General features: G+C 37.3%; 1 protein-coding gene across 1 annotated transcript in view; it reads right to left on the reverse strand.

Moving 5' to 3' along the window:
* Positions 1–1554: 1554 nt before the first annotated feature.
* The window catches only part of ENPP1 (ectonucleotide pyrophosphatase/phosphodiesterase 1), a 52767-nt gene continuing 32860 nt past the window's right edge, over positions 1555–21461 (reverse strand). The window contains exons 10-25 of the mRNA XM_058020499.1: positions 21152–21217; positions 20779–20851; positions 19012–19120; positions 17744–17875; positions 16076–16107; positions 14705–14832; positions 13870–13939; positions 11826–11913; positions 10810–10985; positions 10267–10318; positions 7747–7901; positions 6291–6426; positions 5406–5486; positions 4833–4965; positions 4055–4211; positions 1555–3228 (exon numbers count right to left, since the gene is read on the reverse strand). Coding sequence (XP_057876482.1) covers positions 3061–3228; positions 4055–4211; positions 4833–4965; positions 5406–5486; positions 6291–6426; positions 7747–7901; positions 10267–10318; positions 10810–10985; positions 11826–11913; positions 13870–13939; positions 14705–14832; positions 16076–16107; positions 17744–17875; positions 19012–19120; positions 20779–20851; positions 21152–21217 — 1756 coding nt within the window. The 3' untranslated portion in view covers positions 1555–3060. The remainder of the gene's footprint in view (positions 3229–4054; positions 4212–4832; positions 4966–5405; positions 5487–6290; positions 6427–7746; positions 7902–10266; positions 10319–10809; positions 10986–11825; positions 11914–13869; positions 13940–14704; positions 14833–16075; positions 16108–17743; positions 17876–19011; positions 19121–20778; positions 20852–21151; positions 21218–21461) is intronic.

Consider the following 21461-nt stretch of genomic DNA (forward strand, 5'->3'; position numbering starts at 1 on the left):
ACAGTTAGATATTAGTTTATTTTCTTTAAACATAGGAGATCCTGAGGTAAACAAAAGCAAGAAACTCCAACATGTTAGTCAAGCAAATTACCTCTCAGTTACTGACAGTAGCAACCAGTGATATAAGTCTGTACCACCTAAAAATCTCTCAAGCCTCAACTCTACTTGTCTCGTGACACATTTCACTTCTTGGCACATCCAGACCCATGAGCTGAAGTCTGCTCTTTCTCTGCCTTTTTCACTTGAAAGACGGCCACACTACACAGCAAAGAAGCAGTTACATTGAGTAATACTGACACCTATGTCACATGTCACCTTTCAGCTTTACCTACTGAAAATACTTAGCGGAACGCAGTCATGGTTTAGGAATGGAATTCCCCAGTTTAGTGTTCCCCCTGAAACACTCCAAACCACATGCCATTCGCTCATTCCCCAGTCCCCTCTCCCCTCATCCCTGCAGCAGGATGGAGAGGAGAATTAGATTGCAGGTTGAGATAAGAACAATTTGCTGATGAGATAAACAACGAGATAAGTAAACAAACAGTAACAACAACAATATTAGTAACAGACTGCAGAAGACGGGCAAATTATTCCACAGATGAGTGCTCCCCACCACCAGCCAGCAGGAAGGAACCCAACTTCCCTCCCAGCCCCCTGTGTATGGTGTGAGGTGCTATGGAATAACCTCACAGTCCTGGTCATGCCTCTCCTGACTACTGCAAAAATTAACCCTGTCCTGGATGGAACAAGGACGAGCTCTGACACCATACACCAGCTGAAACAGAAAACATTTTACATCCAGCCAAATGAAGCTGTCAAGCTTTTCTGAACAGAGTTTGCTGGTGACTGTAGGATGCTCCTTGGGTCCAATCAGGCTTCAAAAGGACAGTCTAGTATCTGTCATCCTGGGGTAGTACTAGCCCCAGGACACCAGGACTAGCACCAGCAATTATTCATATATTCTGACACCACCATTACAAATGTCTTTAAAAATCAAAGAAGAAATTAAATAATCAGAAATATTTACACTTAACATTAAATGAGAGTAACTCTCTTTGTTGTCAATTTGACTTGTCAATTTCTGGCAAAGACACATTCCAAACCCCACTTAGCTCCTGCCTTGTCTTGATGACCATAATAGCTTTCACAACTGCTCTCCATTCCAAAATCAAAGGTCAAACCAGAAGTCACATGCTTGAAGACACACTGGTTCCATTTTTATCCAGGAGCTAGGCTGGCCCTGCCTCTTAATGGAAACTGGCATCACCTTAAGATGTCAACATATCTATTTGTATTCAGGAGACACCACCAGTTGTAAAACAAAACCCAACAACAACAACAAAAACACCTCAATACCTTGACCATCTTTCTTCCTACCCTCCTCTCCTAATAATAAATGTAACTAATGTTACAGATGGAGAAATGATCTTAAATTTATGGAGCAAAGAATGAAGCAACTCCCATTCCCCCTGCCCCCCCCCAAAAAAGTGAACTTTTGCTCTATAACTGCACCAGTTGGTAGCATTTGGTACAGAAAGGGTCACAAGCAGCATAGTACTTCTGATGGGTTTATTGGTCACAGGCAACATTACAAAGCAGTTACACTGAATAATGCTGTCACAGTCCTATCGTAATGTGAGGTTGCTACAACACATTTAGATTTCACACAGTGAAACTACTTGAGAAAAAATAAAATTCATGCTTGTAACATAAGATCAAGAAAATACACTTGGTTAAAAGAAAAAATGGTCCCAGAACTTCAGCCCACTCAAACTGAAGTTAATGGAAAAGCTTCCTCTGACTTCAGCAGGCTCTGAATCCAGCCTTCAACATGTCCTGGCCAAGCTATAAGGTCAAATGCCTCTCTGCTCAGTTACAGGCTCTTCATTCTTCTGTCATACTTGTGCGTGATGTATTTTCTCCTTTTTAAATGAGAAGACCATAAATGTGAAATTGGCGATGCTGAATTTTATACATAACAGAGCCAATTTTGGGTCATCCGCTTTAGAGAGTGGGAGAATTACAAAGGTGATAATACGTGTACTGGAAAAGGAGGGAGTTCCTACACGCCTGAGTGCCTGTAGCAGCTGTTTGTGTAGCCTGAAAGCTTCCAAGAAAGGTCATTACATGCTCTTCAAAATTTGCATCTCTGACAGCATCTGCATTCAAAAATGGGATTTCAAAACCACAGCTGACAAAAACATGTACCAAACAGAGAAACACATCTTTACTTCAATAATGCAAAATTTTTCATCAAATCTAAGTTTAGCTTGAAGTAAGATAATTACTTCTGGGAGCTCAATCATATTCCTGACATACTTTCTTCTCATTTACAGGTGACTTGATGCATCCTACACCCACCTGTTCCAAGGATGCATGTACAACACGTGAACTGTGCATCTAATTCTCCGTCGGTGTTGGAGCCATCAGAGGGCAGCAACATGCCGAGGCTTTGCAGCCCACAGAACTCCTGTAGCCAGGCATCTCTCCCACGTGGGGCAAGGTTTAGTACTGGTCCTACTGACCCCACTATAGCTTCTTGCACCACAACGCTGCATTGTTTTATGACACCCAAAGCTCAGAGTGCAATTCACACTTCAAGAAAAACCAGAGTGAGAAGAGTGCTGTTGTTTAGATTTCAATGGTCACCAAGACTGCAGTTCTTTCCCAGAACTGTATTTGCTAATTGTCAGCATTTTGAAAGTAGAATGCTGATCATAAACTATGTTTTATAAAATTCTCCCTCTCCAGAGCATATCAAAGATAACATTTGTGTTCGTGTCTATGACTATGATGACCAAATGATGTTAGCATGATAACGGACATGGCTCCACCACATCCAAGTGGGAATGACAGGCGCTGCCATCCTGTGTCACAAGCATAGTCCATGAGGAGTCCCTGAGATACAAATATGGCACCCACTCTCCTCTCTACTGGCAATTTGGTCAAGAGTTCTCAATAAAAGTTCCAGCTTATCTTTTTAAAAAAAGGTTTCGTTAATTAAAAAAAGTCTATTTACAAATCAGTTGTGACATGAATAACAACATTCCATAGGAAAAATCAGACTGTCTCAAAAGTTGGCAAATATGTTTTTAACTGTAAAATGTCAGATATTGGCTGTTTTCTGTCTTGATAGAAGCTGAGTCCAGTAATTAATTCTATATCTCTGATGCGAGCCGTATGAAACTTCATTCTCTCTTCAACCCACATGGACTCAGACTTGCCATCCTATTGGGACAGAGGAGGAAAAAAAAGGGGCTGTAAAACTTTTTTTTTTCTCCTGAGATAAATTTAATCTACTAAAAAAAGACATTTTGATGTTTTATAAAGGCAGAAATCAATAACTGTTGGCAAGCATCTAACAAACAGAGTGTGCAAGGATTATACATAGTTAGAAGCTTGTCTGAATTTAGTTCTTGCTGTTACCTCCTCAAGTATACAAAACCTGTAGTTGCATCAGTTGGTGATAATGGGGAATGGCAATTTATCTACCACCAGTATGACAAAAATATTCCGAGAGCTGTGTCTGACTCTAATTCCTTGCTGCAGGATTGGTCTACACACTTTCCACACTTTTTTCTGGTGTATAGGGAGTGCAGTTATGTGTGTTCTCACCACAATGCCAAGGTACCTCAAATAGAAGCAACCAGTGGTCTTCAGAGACATCTGTGTCTTCTCCTTCTGGGAATGCATTTGGCCTTAGCACTGACCTTTTGTTGTAGGTGACTCTTCTTAGCAGCTCTTAATCCTTCTCAGCTCTACACTGAATAGTTGCATTACAGAAGTCTCTGTATGTATCACATCCATGCTCTCTGCATACTCTGATCCCACTTTGCGAGCTCTATGCTTTGCTCTTTGAACAGATCTATTTTCCCCTTTGATCATATTCACAGACTTTGACATAATTCTGTTTGCAAAAATATTGTCTTCTCTCTCAAGATTGGCATGTAGACTGTACCATTTTCAAAGGCTTTAACCAGTTAATTACTGATATCCAACAAAACAAGCTCCAGCCTGACTTCAGAATTTTATGAGGGCCAAACAGGCTACTTACTGCACAGCTTTCACTGTTGTCTTCTCTGTGAGGTACAATAAAAGACAAGGCATCTAGAGACCCCTCACACTCCAGAGGAGTTTCAGAAGTATTTTTACAGCTGGTCAGCACAATGAAGAAGTGAGTTGGAACTAGAACTTCTGAATTACCACGGTATCTGAAATACAAAAGATCTCTCTATAAATCCACCAAATCATACTTGCACAAAGATCAAATTACAACATTCAGCTATATTCAATTTTATCAATTCACCTACTTTGTCCAAGGAAAACTTAGGTCTGGAAGGAAAATTCCAAACCACTATTTTTGAAAATCAAGTTTGGCTTGTAGACTAAATAACAAGTTTGATGAGGTATAACAAATTGATTTGCCATAAAAATGTGTAAAACTCTGGAGGTGATGGAGAGTTCAGCCCAAGTCCAGGAACCTCTCTGCCTGCTAGCTTGAGCCAATTTTGCTAACTCGTGTAACCCACAACTTGTAGTAGAACACTGCCAGCTCAGGAAGTATCAACCATGCCACCAGGGATAAGCCCTTGCCTTGTGCTCTCCTAGGGGCAATTGCATTAGTTTTCAGGATGGTAGACATCATTCCACATGCAACAGCTTCTCTTAAACTCCACCTTCAGTTTTAAGATGACACATTTTGAAGGTGCATTTTTCTCTTCAGGCTTGTTGCTTTTTTCTGAACTTTTGTGTGTCTTTCTGAAGAGGGATAATTACTCACAGACCAGTATTGGAAGAAAGAAATAAAGGATTCGAATGTGAAAAGTTCTCACCTTTTCAACTTTTCTGGGGTATCATAGAGCCCATCAGAGTCATAATCAAACACTGGACCACTGACTACATTGACACCATTCCTGGGTGCAGCATATTCAGGCAGGAGGTGTTGATGGAAGTAGTCCCACAACACTGAAACACAGTAATGGAATCAGGAAATAATCTTCACAATAGAAGCTGCTGATACAACTCTGCAGAGTATTCAGTGGAGTATAGACAGACATGATAAGCTAGGAAAACAAATTTTACAGGTGTTTGTTGTTGTTAAAGGTTGCATACAACTGGGTAGCAGCATCCACTGCACCATGTCCTGACACATCTAACCTGTATAATATTTTAAATTAAGAATTGATCAGTACTCCATTACAAAACAGGATATCCCTTATTTTCCAGGAGAAGTACCACAGTTATCCTTCTTTTTCACCATGAATATGTTTATTTTCTCTCAGTCAATCATCTCATGTTCCCTCTCTCCCAGGAACCGGGGGTCATATGCATGGATTGGAAGCCAGCACAACACCAGCAGTCTTCTATTCAACTATGGACATAAAATAGGCATACAAATAAAATACCTTTAAATGCAGGATACATTGGCACAATGTTGCTGGTGAGCAAGGCATCATAGTGAGGTTTCTTTGCATCTGTCATAAAATCTGAAACAAAAAAAGGCCAATTAATTACATGGATTTGTTACTTTAAACTTGCATTTTCATGCTTTTAGTGATCAGTGCATTAACATTGAGATGGAGCTGACCTAACTTCATTTTCCAAAACTGGTGTGGGTGTAAGTGCTGACTTTCAGTACCTGCCAGATTCCACCTAAAATAAATAAATTTAGTAGCAGCAGCAGTTACACTTGTCAGATATACAGTTGGCAAATTTAATGAGATTTAAAAATATCAGGACAGGCTTCTGAATTGTGGCAAGAGAAATAAAGTTCATGAATGTCAGGCCAACTTTCCCTGACTGCAGAATCTAGACTTATCCTAAATATAGGATTCTGCTGAAACTTTGCAAACTATGCTTGATGTGGATGTTTAAATAACCTGCTACTTGGTATTCAATGAGTAGAGTAAATAAAATACTTCCATATCAGGTCAGCAACAGTTCACAAACAATTTATCCATGTATACAGAGTGAAATTGCATTTTACCAGCTTGCTGGACTTCACTCAATGTCTACATGTCCCTCCTAGTTTTTTCTGTGAGATGCCACCTTAGAAGCATGATAAGTGCTTCAAAACTTCTGGGAAGTACTAAGTGACCTTGGACAACCCCACCAACTGCTGAAGCATCTAAAGTGTTTTCCTTTCTCATATGCTGAAGTAAGCTTCAACAATTCAGCAACTACTGCTTTGTATTCTGATTAGGTACCAAGAACACCTACAAAAGACTACACCTGCTACGTTACAAACCATGCACATCAGACATGTTATACAAGGAAGACAAAGTACTCACCTGGAGGAGCAAGAAATCCATAAGTTAGGCGAGGATGACTGTTGTAAAACAAACAGGTCTGGTTATGATTCTGTGAAATACGAACATCTTTATGTAAGCAGTTGGAGGCAGCTCCTGTAGAAGAAATCCATTTGTCCTATTGAACAAGAAGAAAGTATCATTGTGAAAGCTTACAATAAGTATCATTGTGAAAGCTTACAACTTACAATAATTCTCTTGGTATGAGGGACTGCAGAATTCTAAATATTTGGCTGCAGCTGCCTTTAAGAGTGTGAAGGACTTAACTAAGATGCAAGAATTGTTCATCTTATGCCAGTGGAAAACAAGTCCTCCCATCACTTCATATACCTTAGAAATAAAGTGAACAGAACTGCAGCATTTTATTCAATTATTACATGTTCTAAAAGATAATCTAGAGGTCCTCATTTAAGACAACCTGATTTACTGAGAGATAGACAGCCTCACATAATTGACAGACAGATGTGTGGGCCACTTGTTAAAGTAACTGGTTGCTTCATGTCACTACCCTCAAAATATTTAGGATCAAGTAAATCTTCCCAAAGTTTAGCTAAATTTAGTTATAAGTCATTATCTAAAATCTATGATTCCCAGATAATCAAATTTAAAAGTATCCTCTACTATCCTAATTCCTTTTAAGCATGATCTGGCTTCTAAATTTTCTGTGAATGGGAAAGGTCAACTTGAAAAATCTTTCATTTACCAGATCAGTCCTCTACTCTGAATAAGTATATCTTAAGCATAGGGTTCAGGACCACAAAGACCAGCTTTATTTTCACTGATCTCTTTTTTTCCCCAATTAGGATAATATTCTGAGAAAAGCATCATATCAGGGCATGAACGGTTCAAGATGGTCATGAGATTACTTTTTTAAAAGGATCCTGCCACATTACAATCTGCTTTAAGACTATGAAACCCAAGTTGAAGCCAGTTTTAAGGACAGCACTGCTGCAGCACTGCTGTAGACTGCTATAGCAGACCTATGCTACCAGTGCATTCTCCTGTATAGGGTTCTATACCAATGGCAATGGACTTCTCACTTCCTGATGGATCTGCTCAATCTGGGGGCAAAACTGTTTCACTCTGAGAAATGGAAGAGTCAAAGCCTATCCTTATTGGCATAGCAAACCTCACACAAATTTCCACTTTATATCTTATGTGGTTCAGCTTAGTTCCCTGGGAGATAACATCACAGACCCATTTCAGCTGCAAAAAGACCTCTAAGATAACTGAGTCCAGTCACTGACTGACCATCACCTTGTCAACTAGACTATGGCACTAAGTGCCAAACCCAGTCCTTTCCTGGACACCTCTGCAGACAGTGACTCCACCACCACGGTGACGCTTACCATAAGCAGATATAAGAAGCCTTCAGGAATACTGACACTCTAGATTTTTACTTTTCAAGGCTGCTTCTAATCTTTCTTCTTATACTTACATCTCTGCCAATAGTGTACGTGCTCCACAGAGCCATCCTGTAGTCCCGGCTGTACCCGCTCACGTAGCGGTAATGGTAAAGGAGGCAGTAATTATGTTTTTTCTGCAGAACCCTGGGCCGTCCGTAGGGTAAATTAAGTTTCTCTGTCTTCTTAACTGCAACAAAAATAGTGCTTATTGCTTTTCAATTGACACTAGTTGTTAAATACCCTCCTCTTTTATACACCTGAGGCTGCCTTAATTTTCAATTGCCAAGCAAACAGAAGTTACAGAAATGAGACAAAAAATTTTCATTATTATATCAAACGCATAGTTTCTGTACTAGACAATAAATTAAGTGATTAAGCCAATAAAATTATTTAAACTTGTACTACAAAACATGTGCAAATGTAGCTTATGTACAAATTAAGCTTGTATTAGAACCAAAACCTTTTGCTGTTAAAAACAGAAGATAAATTCAAGTCACAAGGTTAAACTCTTTGTTGACTTTATGGTTCAATTTAAAAATGTGGAATCTGCTTTTATGTAACATTTAGATGGGAGAGAAACCAATTCTGGTGATTTGAAATTACTATTTCAGCAGAAACCACACTGTTGTATGTAAAAATGCATTTGAAAGACTAGGAAATACAGAGGTCTAAGTAAACAATACAGCGACATATTGGATTGGATTTTCAGCTGTGCAAGAGCTCACTACTTTGCCTTTCAAAATTCAAGTATTTTCAATCATTACATGACTAAAATTATAAAGAAGGTGTCAAAGTATATCATCCATTAAATAGGTCCTCACCATCCACAAACAATTATGCAGTTTTAAGGCAAATGCATTACATGGGGAAAGAAATTGAGCAATAACGTGCAGCGTTTTTTTCCACAGTACCAAAAAATATGAAGATTATGACAGTTACTTCTCCACCCATGAGGGAAAAACAATTAATATTTTTTTCATTAAAGTAAAAACGCAGTTATAATTTTTTGTCCTTACAGACTGTCAAGTTGCGACAATCATGAGAGAACATGCAAACTGAAGCAACTAATAATTTCTATACAGTCTTAAGGCACTTCTAGGCTGTTTCCTTCATCTGTGAAATGCTTTAATATCTGATTAGTTCTTAATCAATACAATTCACAATGACATTATTACTGTTAAAACAGGGCTATACCAGGTCTCACTGATAATTCAAGACAAAATCCTACTGCTTCAAAAATGTAGGTTTAGAGCCTTAAGTTCCTATTTCTACAAAATAGAACTGAAATATGTTATTGTGTCTGGCCTTGTCAAGTTTCTTCAAAGCCAGGTAAACAAAGTCCTCAGAGATGCCAGCAAAACCCCTGGCACACTTTGGAGAAAACACATTGTACTACTCTAACTGGATTTTATTTTGCTGCTCTCATGAGTGTTACAATACTGAAAGACTTACTTTAAAAGGGTTCTGGGACATGTGGACATGTTTTAAAATTATGACCTGTCATTAGTGGAAAAGATTCAAGAAAGCTCTATCCACTCTTTGTTTCAGGACAAACTACACAAATCAACAGAAGCCTTGAATTAGCTCTGGATAAGCAGCAAATACTGGACCCTGCCAGTAACTGGCATTTATGTCCAGTTCTTAACAATAGTGAGCTATAGTGTGGTTTTGCCAAATATAGCTTATTTGCATAAAACCTCCAAGTTTTATGAACACACACACACACGACAAGGTCTCTATCAGCATATTTCAGGCAGCCTAATGTTCTTGATATCATCTATCAAGGCATTAGCACCTGGAACTAGGTTCCATTTTGACTTACAGTTTTCATTATTTACGTGCTGTTTTACCTGTTTCATGCTCAAAATAGTTTATTTTGTTTTATGACTCATGAGCACATCTACAGCATTGCAAACTGCAGCTTAAACATGGCACAGGTATGTCCAATGAATGGAAATGAAGCATAAGTAAAAGAAGTAACAACTCAAGACCACATAACAAATATGTCAAATACTCCTTATGCCTCTTTAAAAGTACGCTGCCATTACAGGTATCATGATTTGCATTGATTTGCTATCAGGTACTTCCCCATACAACACTCTTACTTCCCATTCTGGAATGCTCATTACTTCAGTACTAGAGAAGTCAAATGTAACAGATAACACATATGCCATAAAGACACACGTATAAGGATACACATTTACCTGAGAGCAAATGGTTCAGGAGGACTGTATTCAAAAACATGAGAATCATAGAATGGTATGGGCTGTAAGAGGCCAAAAAGACCATCTAGTTTCAACCACCCTGCCAAAAGCAGGGACATCTTCCACTAGACCACGTTGTTCAAAGCCCCATCCAACCTGGGCTTGAACACTTCCAGGGGTGAGGCATCCACAAATTCTCCAGGCAGGACTATAGTTCCAGCAAATATTTCAAAAAATTTTCACATAATTTACTTGAGAGTTGCTCAGAAGTTTAAAAACATAAAATGTTTGATGACTAACAAGTTTTTATTGTTGTTAGCTCTTTATATTATTATTTGAAATTCTTACCTTCTGTTTCAGTAAGATTTAAACGTTGATGAAAATCCCTTACTGGCAAGCCCTATAATTACAAAGAAAAAGCAGTGAGATTCTACAAAGCACATTATGAGTTGGTACCACCCTTAAATGTAACTTCTGCCTTGCAAGTTATACATACACAGAACACATGTACTGGAGAGGAACTACAGGGAATTTCCAGTAATAAATCGGTTTTGCCACAAGCAAATCTACAGGCTTGAAAATCACAGTCCAAACACAATATTCACAGAACAGAAATTTCAACATAATTAAGTGAGCCAAGCAAAAACTGAATGCTTTCCCCATCAAGCTTCTGTGGGTTTTTTCCAGGCTCTTCAGAGATTCATGGGACTTAACATAAACAATCTGCAAAAAATTAATACACAAATACAGGATAGAACTCATTAACCCCAAACAAGAGTTGATTTTGAAACCAATAGTAAGGGACTGTAAAACTATCTGGAGAATGCAAAGTTTCACTCTTTAAATACAACAGACTTCTGCCTCCACAACTTTAACCATTTTAGCGCTTACCCCTGTCCTGCAGGAGCAGCCAAGGCTCACTGAAAAGGCTCTTTCTCCCACCACAGAGCATTCAGAAGGATGACTTGTTTCTTTGGGATGGTGAGGGGTGTAAACAGGATGCTTTAATAGATGGTTTAGGCGTCCATGAGTTCCATTGTTTGGGGCTGGCTTCACACCAAGCAAATCTATAAAAGAATTCAAGTGATATTAACAGGAGGAGAAAGATTGTAATACAGAGCTGATTATATTGTGCTTACCAGTATGGATGAGTCAAAGCTTCACTGCTTACTGCTCAAAACACCCAAGGAGAAAAGCAATGTAACCTCTTTAAAAGGGGCCACACAGATTCTTAGCTGGTGTTCAGTATTCTGTACTGAACACTGGTCTTCTTGTAAGGTTGAGCAGGTTGCTTGAATACAGCCACCAATCTCAAGCATTTGCAGTACTCTTAAGTATTTTCTGGATCAAACTCTTTGGTATACTTTTCTTCTCCCAGAAGCAGTATAGTTTCAAACCAGAGAGAGATGTAGGCAGGAAATAATGGAAAACAGGTGAGGACCTCAAGGGGAATAAATGAACAGAAAGTGGTAGATCTAGTGACAGACTTATGGAGAAACCATGAAATACAGAATGAAGAACGAAGACAGGAATAAGGAGTCACAGTAACATTGTGTTTGAAAGAGGAAGGAAAGGAGATTTTCCTTCATGATGGTAGAGACATTCTGAAGTAGCCATTTTTAGTAGTGGTGAGTCAAAGCACCAGCTCTGGAAAAGCCAGAGGAATACACAGTGTGACCAGTGAAAAAAAGATAGACAAGGTAGCCAGACCAGTAGACCCTAAACTGCTGTTAGTCATTTAGAGATGGCCCTTTCTCAGAAAAACAAACAGCTGATTTGTGAAAATAGCAGCAGCTCTTAAGGATGAGTTTCTGAGGACACTTAGCAATCTGTTATTAGAAGATTTACAATGCCCAAAAGATATTATACTTTACTGAACAAAACTGACGCCCATCCATTGTACTTACCACACATTAAATTATATACTTCAATGTTTTCAAATGGATCAACTTGAGTACCAAACTTGAATCCTGGTCCAAAACCAATAAAGATAGCCTAGGATTTACAGGGAAAAGTATAGTGAAATTCTGTTTAAGACAAATTGAAATGAAAATTATCTTTATACTCAGAGGGCATTTTCTTCCAATAAATTAATCTTGGAATCTTAATCTTTTTACCAACACAGTATGTATCAAGTCAAAAGCATGTGTTTTTCATTTTTTAAAAAAGTAGATGTATAAGAATAAATTTTTTAAATAGTAGAAGAGTACTAGGAAACCCAATTCTGTCTCATTGTTGCCTTTAGCCATTTATGATGTCCCTTGCTCTTCTCTGCTTTTGAAGAAATTACAAGTTATCTTCTTAAATGCTTTAAAAGAGTTAATGGAAATGTTGATCCAAAGTAACCATCACATATCACATCCTGTAAACAATTTGGAAGATTTTAACTTGGGGGTCTAAAAACATCTGTTGGTAGCAATGCTTTAAGTGGTTTAGCAATGGTAGGATCGTAGGCTTCCATGCCTGGTTTGCAGCTGTTCCTTCTTGCACCACTTCCCAAGCTGTACTGGACCTGATCCAGGAATGCTGCCAGCTCAAAAACTTTTCCTTTTTTTTTCCCTGCTGGCTCTTTTCCTTCTGGCTCAATTCCCCAACCTACTTGACACTGCAGCCACACAAATGTTACACCAGCATACTGCAGGGTTTGCAGCATGAACAAAGAGGCAAGGGCAGCAAATGCTTAAGCTCAACTGCTGCCGAAAATATTGTTTTAAAACTTGTCCTCAGTTATTCAGCTTATTTTTAATGATGATAAACAGATTGCACACATCTGTGGTATCAAGATACTGAATGAGTGATGGATGTTTTACACCGTATAGCACATCCCTGGATAAGATCTCCAAGCTCTTTGCGAACAATGCAATTGTCTCAGATTTCATAGCTGTGTGGCAAAAACAGAGGCTAAAACTCAACTCTTAAGTCCTTTCTTTGAGATCAAAGCATAACATAGGGCATTATTTTGCAACTGTTGATAATAGAATCTGCAGGCTATTAATGTACTCAACCAGCCTAATTTGAACCAGATGAGGCATGGACACGCTACCTCCTTTCTGTTGTTTTTGGTTACAGAGTATGAAATACTGTTATGCTGCTATAATGGTGGCCACAAAAAGGATAAATTATATCTGGTTTAGGACTTGTTAGGGGTGCTATGAACTGGCAATCCCAAGTGTGGCAAAAAAGTTTGAATAGAGTCAGTCTACTGAAAAAAATTTACACAGTCAAACTACAGCAGAGAGAGATGGAGTACATATGGCATCACGTGGCTTACTGATTGCAACCCATTACTAGAAACACTATCAGCAGGTTTTCCATTGTCAAATCAGGGAAGAAATATAAAGGGTAAATTGATGGGTAGGAAAAGTAAATTGATACAAGATTAGGACTTTTTTAAAAACAGTTTGGTGCCAATATTATATAACTCTACAACACATAAAAAAAAAGGCTTTTAAGAAAGAAAATTATTGAAAACAAGTTTCATGAGAAGACTTACAAAGTCCATGTAATACACAGATTTCTCTTTTAAAAGTGTTTACACATATTCACTGTAATAGTTCCAAGTACCTCACAACAGTATGTGAATTTTAATCTTGAAAACAGCTTTTTGAACTCAAGAATATTGGCTTTCGTTTTATTGATAGCAGAAACTAAGGCAGAGGATAGGTTAAGTGACTTTCTCAAATTAGATGAAACTGTGGATCAGATTTGATGTTTCACTATGATCTCTTATCATTTCCCATTAAAGAGAAGTTCAAGACTCTCCTTATTTTTATGGGTTATCCAGCACATGACAATATCAGTCCTGTTTTATTTCTTGAACTGCAGATGGAATAATATCACAGATCTTAAATCAAAAAAACACACCAACAAACAAACCTCAACACCCAGCAAACACCGCCTTTGGAAAGAGAGGGAACTAAAAATAAGAGCTAACAGAAGTTTAAACCTCACCTGCATATTGGGGAAGCGATTGTCTGAGCCATGGAATCCACCTTTGCAGCTTTTAATTTCAAGTGGTTTTCTATTAAAAATACACAGTTTATGTAACTCACAAATCACATCAGCATAAAGCACATTCAGTGATGACGTATTTACTTCTCTGTTAAAAGATACTTAGAGGATTATCCATAGAGAATGAGAAGTCTTTAGTGTTTGGGAAGAGAATGCCTTTAAAATCAGAATAGTAATTTTCTCTGCAAATATTATCCCTTTGGAGTTTTCATGTGTCTTTCAGAGTCATTTAAATTCAAAGCACATGACATATGAAAAAAAATTTTCATTTCAGGCTAACAGATAAAGCCCTGAAGTATCACAGAGGTGCTCAAAATTAATACCATTACAACAGATACCACTGTTCTGGGACTTGTAAATTCTTTAATCAAAACACATAAAGTAATGAACTACCAGGGACTCAGTAAGTTCAATGACTGACAAGACTGATTTAACCTAGAAATTATTTACATGTTCTGTCTTCATGGACTCACTTTGGAAATTCCTACAGCATGGCAAGATGTGCTCAAGTATCTGAGAGTGAGGACTTTAGTTTCTAACCTGCCACTACCTCCATACCCAGCAGGCAGAATATCAATAGCTGCCAGTTTAGAATTTAGCCTCCCCAGGCCAGCAAAACCTGCAGCAAAAAGCATGCATTGTTCCTTTGCAACGTCCTTTTGCAACAACAAACAAGAATATCACACTGTAACAGCTATCACTGGACTCTAACCACTTGGAAGAGAAAACAATAAATTATTTGTTGTACATTCAGGTACTGAGAACTGAAACTTACCGAGCAAGCTGCCACTGGGAGTCTAAATAAAAGTGCAGTGGTTCAATGCGGTCATTATAGGAATAATGGAAACGCTTGGGCAGCAGCTGCTTCATGTAAGCTTTGAAAGGCTGATTTGGTTTTATGCACTGAAATGTTTAAATTAAAACATAAGGAAATTTTGGTGAAATGCATATTTTATGTCATGCACAGTTCTTAAAAGCGCATCAATTGCAAATGATCTGCAATAACTTCCACTAAGAACAATGTAACTCCACCAGGATTGGAGTCATAAGATCTGAGACATATGAATGAATACTTAAATCACAAATACTGACTGGATTTGGATTCAATAGTTACTAAAATATATTTAATATTGCAGTATTGGACAAAACTTGCTTTTTTTTCTTACAGCCTACAGTTGTATAGAACCAAACTGTACTGCAGAGAATTAATAAAGAATTACACTAAGACATAAATATCATGATACTTTCACAAGTGATAAGAGATTGTCCAATGCAAAAAGTCTACAGCTTTGTAATAGAGAAGGTAACAGACATTTAGGATTTTTAGACTGATCACACAGGGACAAATGAACTTTTTATGAACCAAGATCCATTAATTATTTTAAAAAGGAAAAAAACCCCCAAAATCTCTACTGTAGTATTGGAAATTTTGAATACTGAAGTCATCTATACAAACAGCATTGTTCTCACCAGCAACAAAGTTTGCATAAATGAGAGGCAAACAGATTACAGTGCAGGGATGAGAACAGAAGCCAGGGACAAAGCAAAAAAGCAAATTCATTACACTGCAACTGACATCCTCCCCAAAAAATAAAATTCAATATCCTCTCTCAAAGCTGTTTATCAAAAAGGTGTGAGCAAGAAAATCCTGTGTGTGTCTTGGCAATAGAACTGAGCTTTACACTGACGTGGCCCTCAGCTAGTATGGTCTAGATACCAAGTTCTCCAGTTGGAAGAAAAACACAATATATATAATACAACACAGGGAAATGAACACAGAGCTTTAGTTAATGCACAACCCAATAGCTGTATGTCATCTTATTAAAATTTCACCTTCCCCTGTATGGAACTACTTTTGTTATTGTTGCTGTTTACCAAAGGTAGCACACAAAATCAATTAGGTTGGGAAAGACCTCTGACATCATCAAGTACAACTATGATTAAACATCATCCTGTCAACTAGAAAAAATTCTTCCAGATGTCCAACCTAAACCTCCCTGGTGCAGTATAAGATTATGTCCCCTCATCCTGTCAGTGAATCAAAGTACACATAGTATGTAAGTTGCCCAGCAAACAGCTAATGCTATAACATACTTGTAAATGTCAACAGAAATTAAGCTAGAGCAAGAGACAAAACAACACTTACCGTGAGGTTTCTGACAATGCCTTCATAATTAACTGGAAGAATCATATGTAAGTATTAGTCACCTAAGTTTAAAAAGATCAGATGTAAAATGAAAACATTCCCATCACGTAATACAAATGAAAAGTTTCAATAAATTTCTGGCCGTAAGAAATTATTTTTCCAAAGTGAAAACCATATAGAGCAAGATAATCCCTAAACTGTCAAGCTATTGCTTTTATAAAATTTCAGTTCACCCTCTCTTCCCCTTGATTACTTATTTACAGCTTTAAGTTGAAACTATATTAGTTAAACTTTAGTTAAATTTATTAGTTAAAAGTTAACTATACTTACATTTAAACTATATTAGCCACAGTTAGAAAAATAATCCAAGAAGCAAGTTTTCAGAAAAAAGGCAACTAAAGGCTGTGTTAATCAAGGTGAATTTCTTTGCTAATAAGCCTTTAAAGAAAAAGACACAAGTGCAGCTACCAGGACAGCAGTTTTGTTTAGCAGCTATCCTTAGAAAGAAAGCCAAGCACCAGCTGGCTAAGTTTCAGACGCTTAGGCCCAAGCCAAAAGGGACCATTACATCATGTAGTTTGACATTGTGTGTAACACAGGCCCAGCTACATCTCACAGTTACTCTGTCCTGACTCTGATATCCAACACTCGACTCAAGTACCTATAGGATTACCCTGGCAATAGAACCATTCATAATTCCTGCACAGATACACGCTGTGCTACAATGACAGCTATGCTCCCTCATTGTAACAGAGCACACATCCAAAGGAGGAGATGCGCCACTTCTCCTCTTCCTAAACTTCTCCAGGGAGAACCTGACACTGCATTTGACTCCCATGTTCTCCAAGTAAAAATTTAAAACAGTTTAGAATAGCATCAAGCTATTCTAAAGTAAACAGGACAAAGTCACTGGGGTTGAGGTCTACAAGTCTTAAAAGGCACAGAGAACAATAATCTCAACATAAAAAAAACCAACCCACCACAAGAAAAATGCTATGAAACATGAAGAAAACTCCTGCACTCAACATCAAAAAGTACTAAAAATTGCAGGGATTAAATGTTTGCCTAAAATAACAAATTTGCTTAACAAATCAGAGTTTAAAATTTATAAGTATTCATTGATTTTTTTTCCTCCATTTTATTATTTATGTTTACTTGCAGTTTACCCAATTACTGAGTCAGGCCATTAGGCCAAGTTTTTATAACTAGGATACATAATACTCAAAATAATATATAAATGATAGTCACAATTTAACATTTCTCTGAGACAGAAATATTGCAAATTTATGCAAAACTTAATAAATTAGGAAGTGAGGTGAGACATGAAGGAAGGATTTTTGGGCTGTCTTGTGCACGGGTGATCTTATTCGAAGGAATGCCATTCACAAGGCAGGAGGCATTTGCAGTTGGTAACTCTGAGGCAGCCCATAAAATGTTTTCATGTATTTCAATGTGAGATTCAAATATGCTTTCAGACTTGGAGAGTCAAATGGTCTTTAAAAACACAAGTGCACATACTACTCAGTATTTCCTCTTCATCATTGTCCAGACTGTAGCTAAGTGGCATTCACACAAATTTGCTAATGGAATACGTGGATCCCAAGTTTGTATTTGAAAAGTACAAAAACATTTAACCCAATAACAAAAGTTAGTTTAGCAACTACATACAAGAGAAATACTCATCTGGAACATTATTAGGTCTAAGGCGAGCTGCAGGACCGGGTACAACTATGAAATCTTGGACATCGTCGAGATAGCTGTTCAGATATGCTGTTTTTCTGCAGCTCCCTACTTCCATCCCTGTAAAAGGAAATACATTTTCTTTTAAAATGAGAATGTCAGTGTAGAGTAACCTTGCTAAGGAGACATGCAACTTTAGCTGTAGATATCAGAAATGTAATTTCTCTGGTGTTTTTATCAGCAATCCCAAAGCATCTGACCCAAGAAGACCCTAATACACATGCACAGAAGATAAAAAAACAAGCACAGATAAACAGTATCAGCCAATTACACGGCTGAGAAAGATTCTCCAATTTAATAAATAGACAAACTTTCCTCTCTAAAAGGAAAAGAACTCTTATGAGCCTAAGAACAGGAGCAATGGTCAGACCAAATATTAATTCAGCCCAATATCCTACCTAATAATGTTCAGCACATATCTAAAGAAATAACCAATAGGCACAGAATTATTGACTGGTCTTTCTCCCTGTGCTCTTTATCAATTTTCAGAAAGGGGCTTCGAGTTGTTTATTGCATTTAAACTCCTACTTTAAATAATTCCTGGCAGGTTTACACTCCATTAATGTCATAATTTTTATAAGCCTGTACAGATATTTGCTTTGCATCATTCCCTGTGGCTAAGAGCTTTGGAAGTCAATTTTGTGCTGCATGAAAGAGTGGTTATATTTCATTTGTCAAGAAAAGAAGTAGAAAAAATGCTTAAATATGTAACATAGAAATAATTCCAGATATACAGAAAAGCTAGACAAATAAATCAGAGTTTCATATTCACAGTCTTCTAATAACATATAAAGGAACTGATAATAAAAAGGAAGATACAGTTTGTCTTTTCAGTTCCTCAGCAGTTTGTAAACTGTTGCTGTGCAGTGTAGTTAAAAGACAGAAGAAAATTAAATCTATTTTTTTAAAGTTCACATTTTTTATTCTATTTCTTTCATCATCTGGTAATAGTGACAAAAGTAACTAGAAATAAAATATGAAATTTACTTAATTCCTTCCTATGTTCTCCACTTCTTTACCCCTTGATAAAATAGTCTCTCTTAGACTGATTAGCTGTCATATCATCTTGATAACATATTTTATACATATTACTTGCTTTGTTAACCTTGCCAGAAACATATAGGTATAAATTCAGAATATTACTTTATAAAGACAGTTCTTCAAAGTTCTGATATATTTTATAAAATCAAATTTACCATGATCTGATATAAAAATAATGTTGAGGCATTTATGCAAGTTCATTTGCTTCAAACCATCCATCAGCATCCCTACTATTTTGTCCACTCTCTGTAGTGCCATAATGACCTGCAGGACAAAAATAGGAATGTAAAGTAAGTGTTAAAATTACTGTTAAATGTGTCTAAATAAAAAAGAGAGCCTGCAGACTGCATATCACCCGCACTGTTCAGAGTTACCTCTGCCTACAGAAGATTGGCTATATCTACACTACACAGCACTTAGCCCAATCTTTTTCTGTACACTGCACAATGACACAGCTACACATTTTTATGTGCTATTTCAATTGCAGATGCTTTTAAAAAAAGGAAAACAACCCAAACAAAAGTATCAAACCTCACAGATCATAACCAGTGAAGGTGGTTTTAAAGCATGAAATTGAGGATGCTTGCTGCATTGTGCTTGGGCACAACCAAGGACAGCAGGGAATGACAAAGGATGCAGATACTGATGGGCTGGATAGAACAGAGGAAGCCAAGCCTGCAATACCTTTCCTCAAAATGCCTGTTGGGAATTGCAGCAAACTGTCCTTGAAACTGTGCTCTGAGACTAATATCCAGTCAAACTAATTTAAGGAAACTGAAAAAGTCAAACAATGAACTACCAGTCTAGCACTGCTTGGGATCAGGGGTCTGGGGCCCCAGCTCACTTACAGAGGTACAGCACTGGAGCTACTTCTAAATACTTGCGAGGTTAAAAAAAAAGTGTTTTCCAATGAAATAATTCTGTCACTTCACTGAACTACCAGTACAAGCTGTCTTGCTTTGTATCAACAAAGAAGAGATGCTCCTGCAGAGACTATATACAAATCCTCAGGCTACTTCTCTCCAGAGCATTCCTGACATACAGAAATTTAGATCCACTTATTAAGCAAATAAAAAGATAACCAATTTAATCATGTTCCCTATACTGGAGTTCCAATTATGTCTGCTAATTCCTTACACCAACAGCAACTACTCACAGCTCAAGAGGAATTGGCAAGAGCTTTTTTACTCTTGTCACCACAGAGGCTAAATACCTACTTATGATGCCTAAAGTCCTTCAAGATGAGAGAATTTTACAAAGGTCCTGAATTTCCAAGAACTTTCTCCTTTGAATTTTTCACTTTGGTATTTTAAAATGTAAAGTTATTCAGTACTTTTTAAGACAGTAACAGTCCCAAACACTTCTTACTTATATAATAAATCACAGACTGTGATAAGGCCAATGTTCCTTTTACGTTTCTCTTTCTGAGAAGGCATAAATTATAACTGCAGGGAAATAAAGGCAAAATCCACCTAACCTTAGCACAGAGACTGGGAGGAAATGAATGACAATTGTAACATGAATACTTCACCACCACAACTTGGACATTGTTATGCAAACCTCTGTTCTTGCTAAATCGAAATTATACAAATTTTCTGTTCCCATTCCCCTCCCCTGCCAAAAATCAACATGAACCATTAGTAAGCAGGAGCAGATAAAAGAAGATACAAGACATATCCAAACATACATTGGTAATTTAAAAGTTATTGAAATAAAGAAAATGAAAATTAGGCATACTAAATAGGCTATTATATGCTTTATGTCAATGTTAATCATGGATGGACTGTCTATTAGCAATTTTTTTTCCTAAAAAGCATACTTTACATAATCTCAGTTAACCTAACATGAATTATGGAACTTATAGGGTCAGAGCAAAGTGTCAAGCTTAAAATAAAAAATTTAGAAACTACAAAACTACTTACTCCACTGCTTACTGGTCCAAACTTATGTCCCGAGGAATCTGGTTCTTCTAAATACAGAGTGTAAAAGTGTGGTCTATATCAAACGGTACCAAAAATGTAATATTTTACATACATGTTGAGACAGTTTGAAGAGATTATATTTCAACAATGGAGATCACATATTGGAAACAATGCTGTCATTCAGAGAAAAAATACATTAAACTGAGCGATGCAACTTAATTTAAAAAGTCTTCAGTCATAGGAACAGTTTGCCCTAAATAATATTTTAACATTGTTAGAATAAAGCAAAAGATATTGTTTAAAACAGAAATTGTGTTTACAAAGTAATTTATTGCACTCGAACAGGAACCCACACTCACAAATGTATACCTACCTTTCATCTTCAGGTAGCTGCAGCCAGCGAAGGACAGTCACCACTCTTTCTTCAAAGGGGATTGAGCTGCATCAAAATAATACAATATCAACCAACCATGTGTTTTCAAGAGCTAAATCTTTTAGCCATACATTACCAAAAAATCACTGTGCTTTAGCCGAAAAAAAAATCATTACAGGCTTTTTAGCAGGATACAAATTTATCTATCCTCCTTGCCTGACTCTACAGGAGTTTATGGCCTGATCTGAATCTCCCTTAAATATTGGTTAGAATAATGCTTATTCTAGTAGTGCTTATGCTTATTATACAA

The sequence above is a fragment of the Melospiza georgiana genome, chromosome 3, assembly GCF_028018845.1.
Source record: "Melospiza georgiana isolate bMelGeo1 chromosome 3, bMelGeo1.pri, whole genome shotgun sequence".
NCBI lineage: Eukaryota > Metazoa > Chordata > Aves > Passeriformes > Passerellidae > Melospiza > Melospiza georgiana.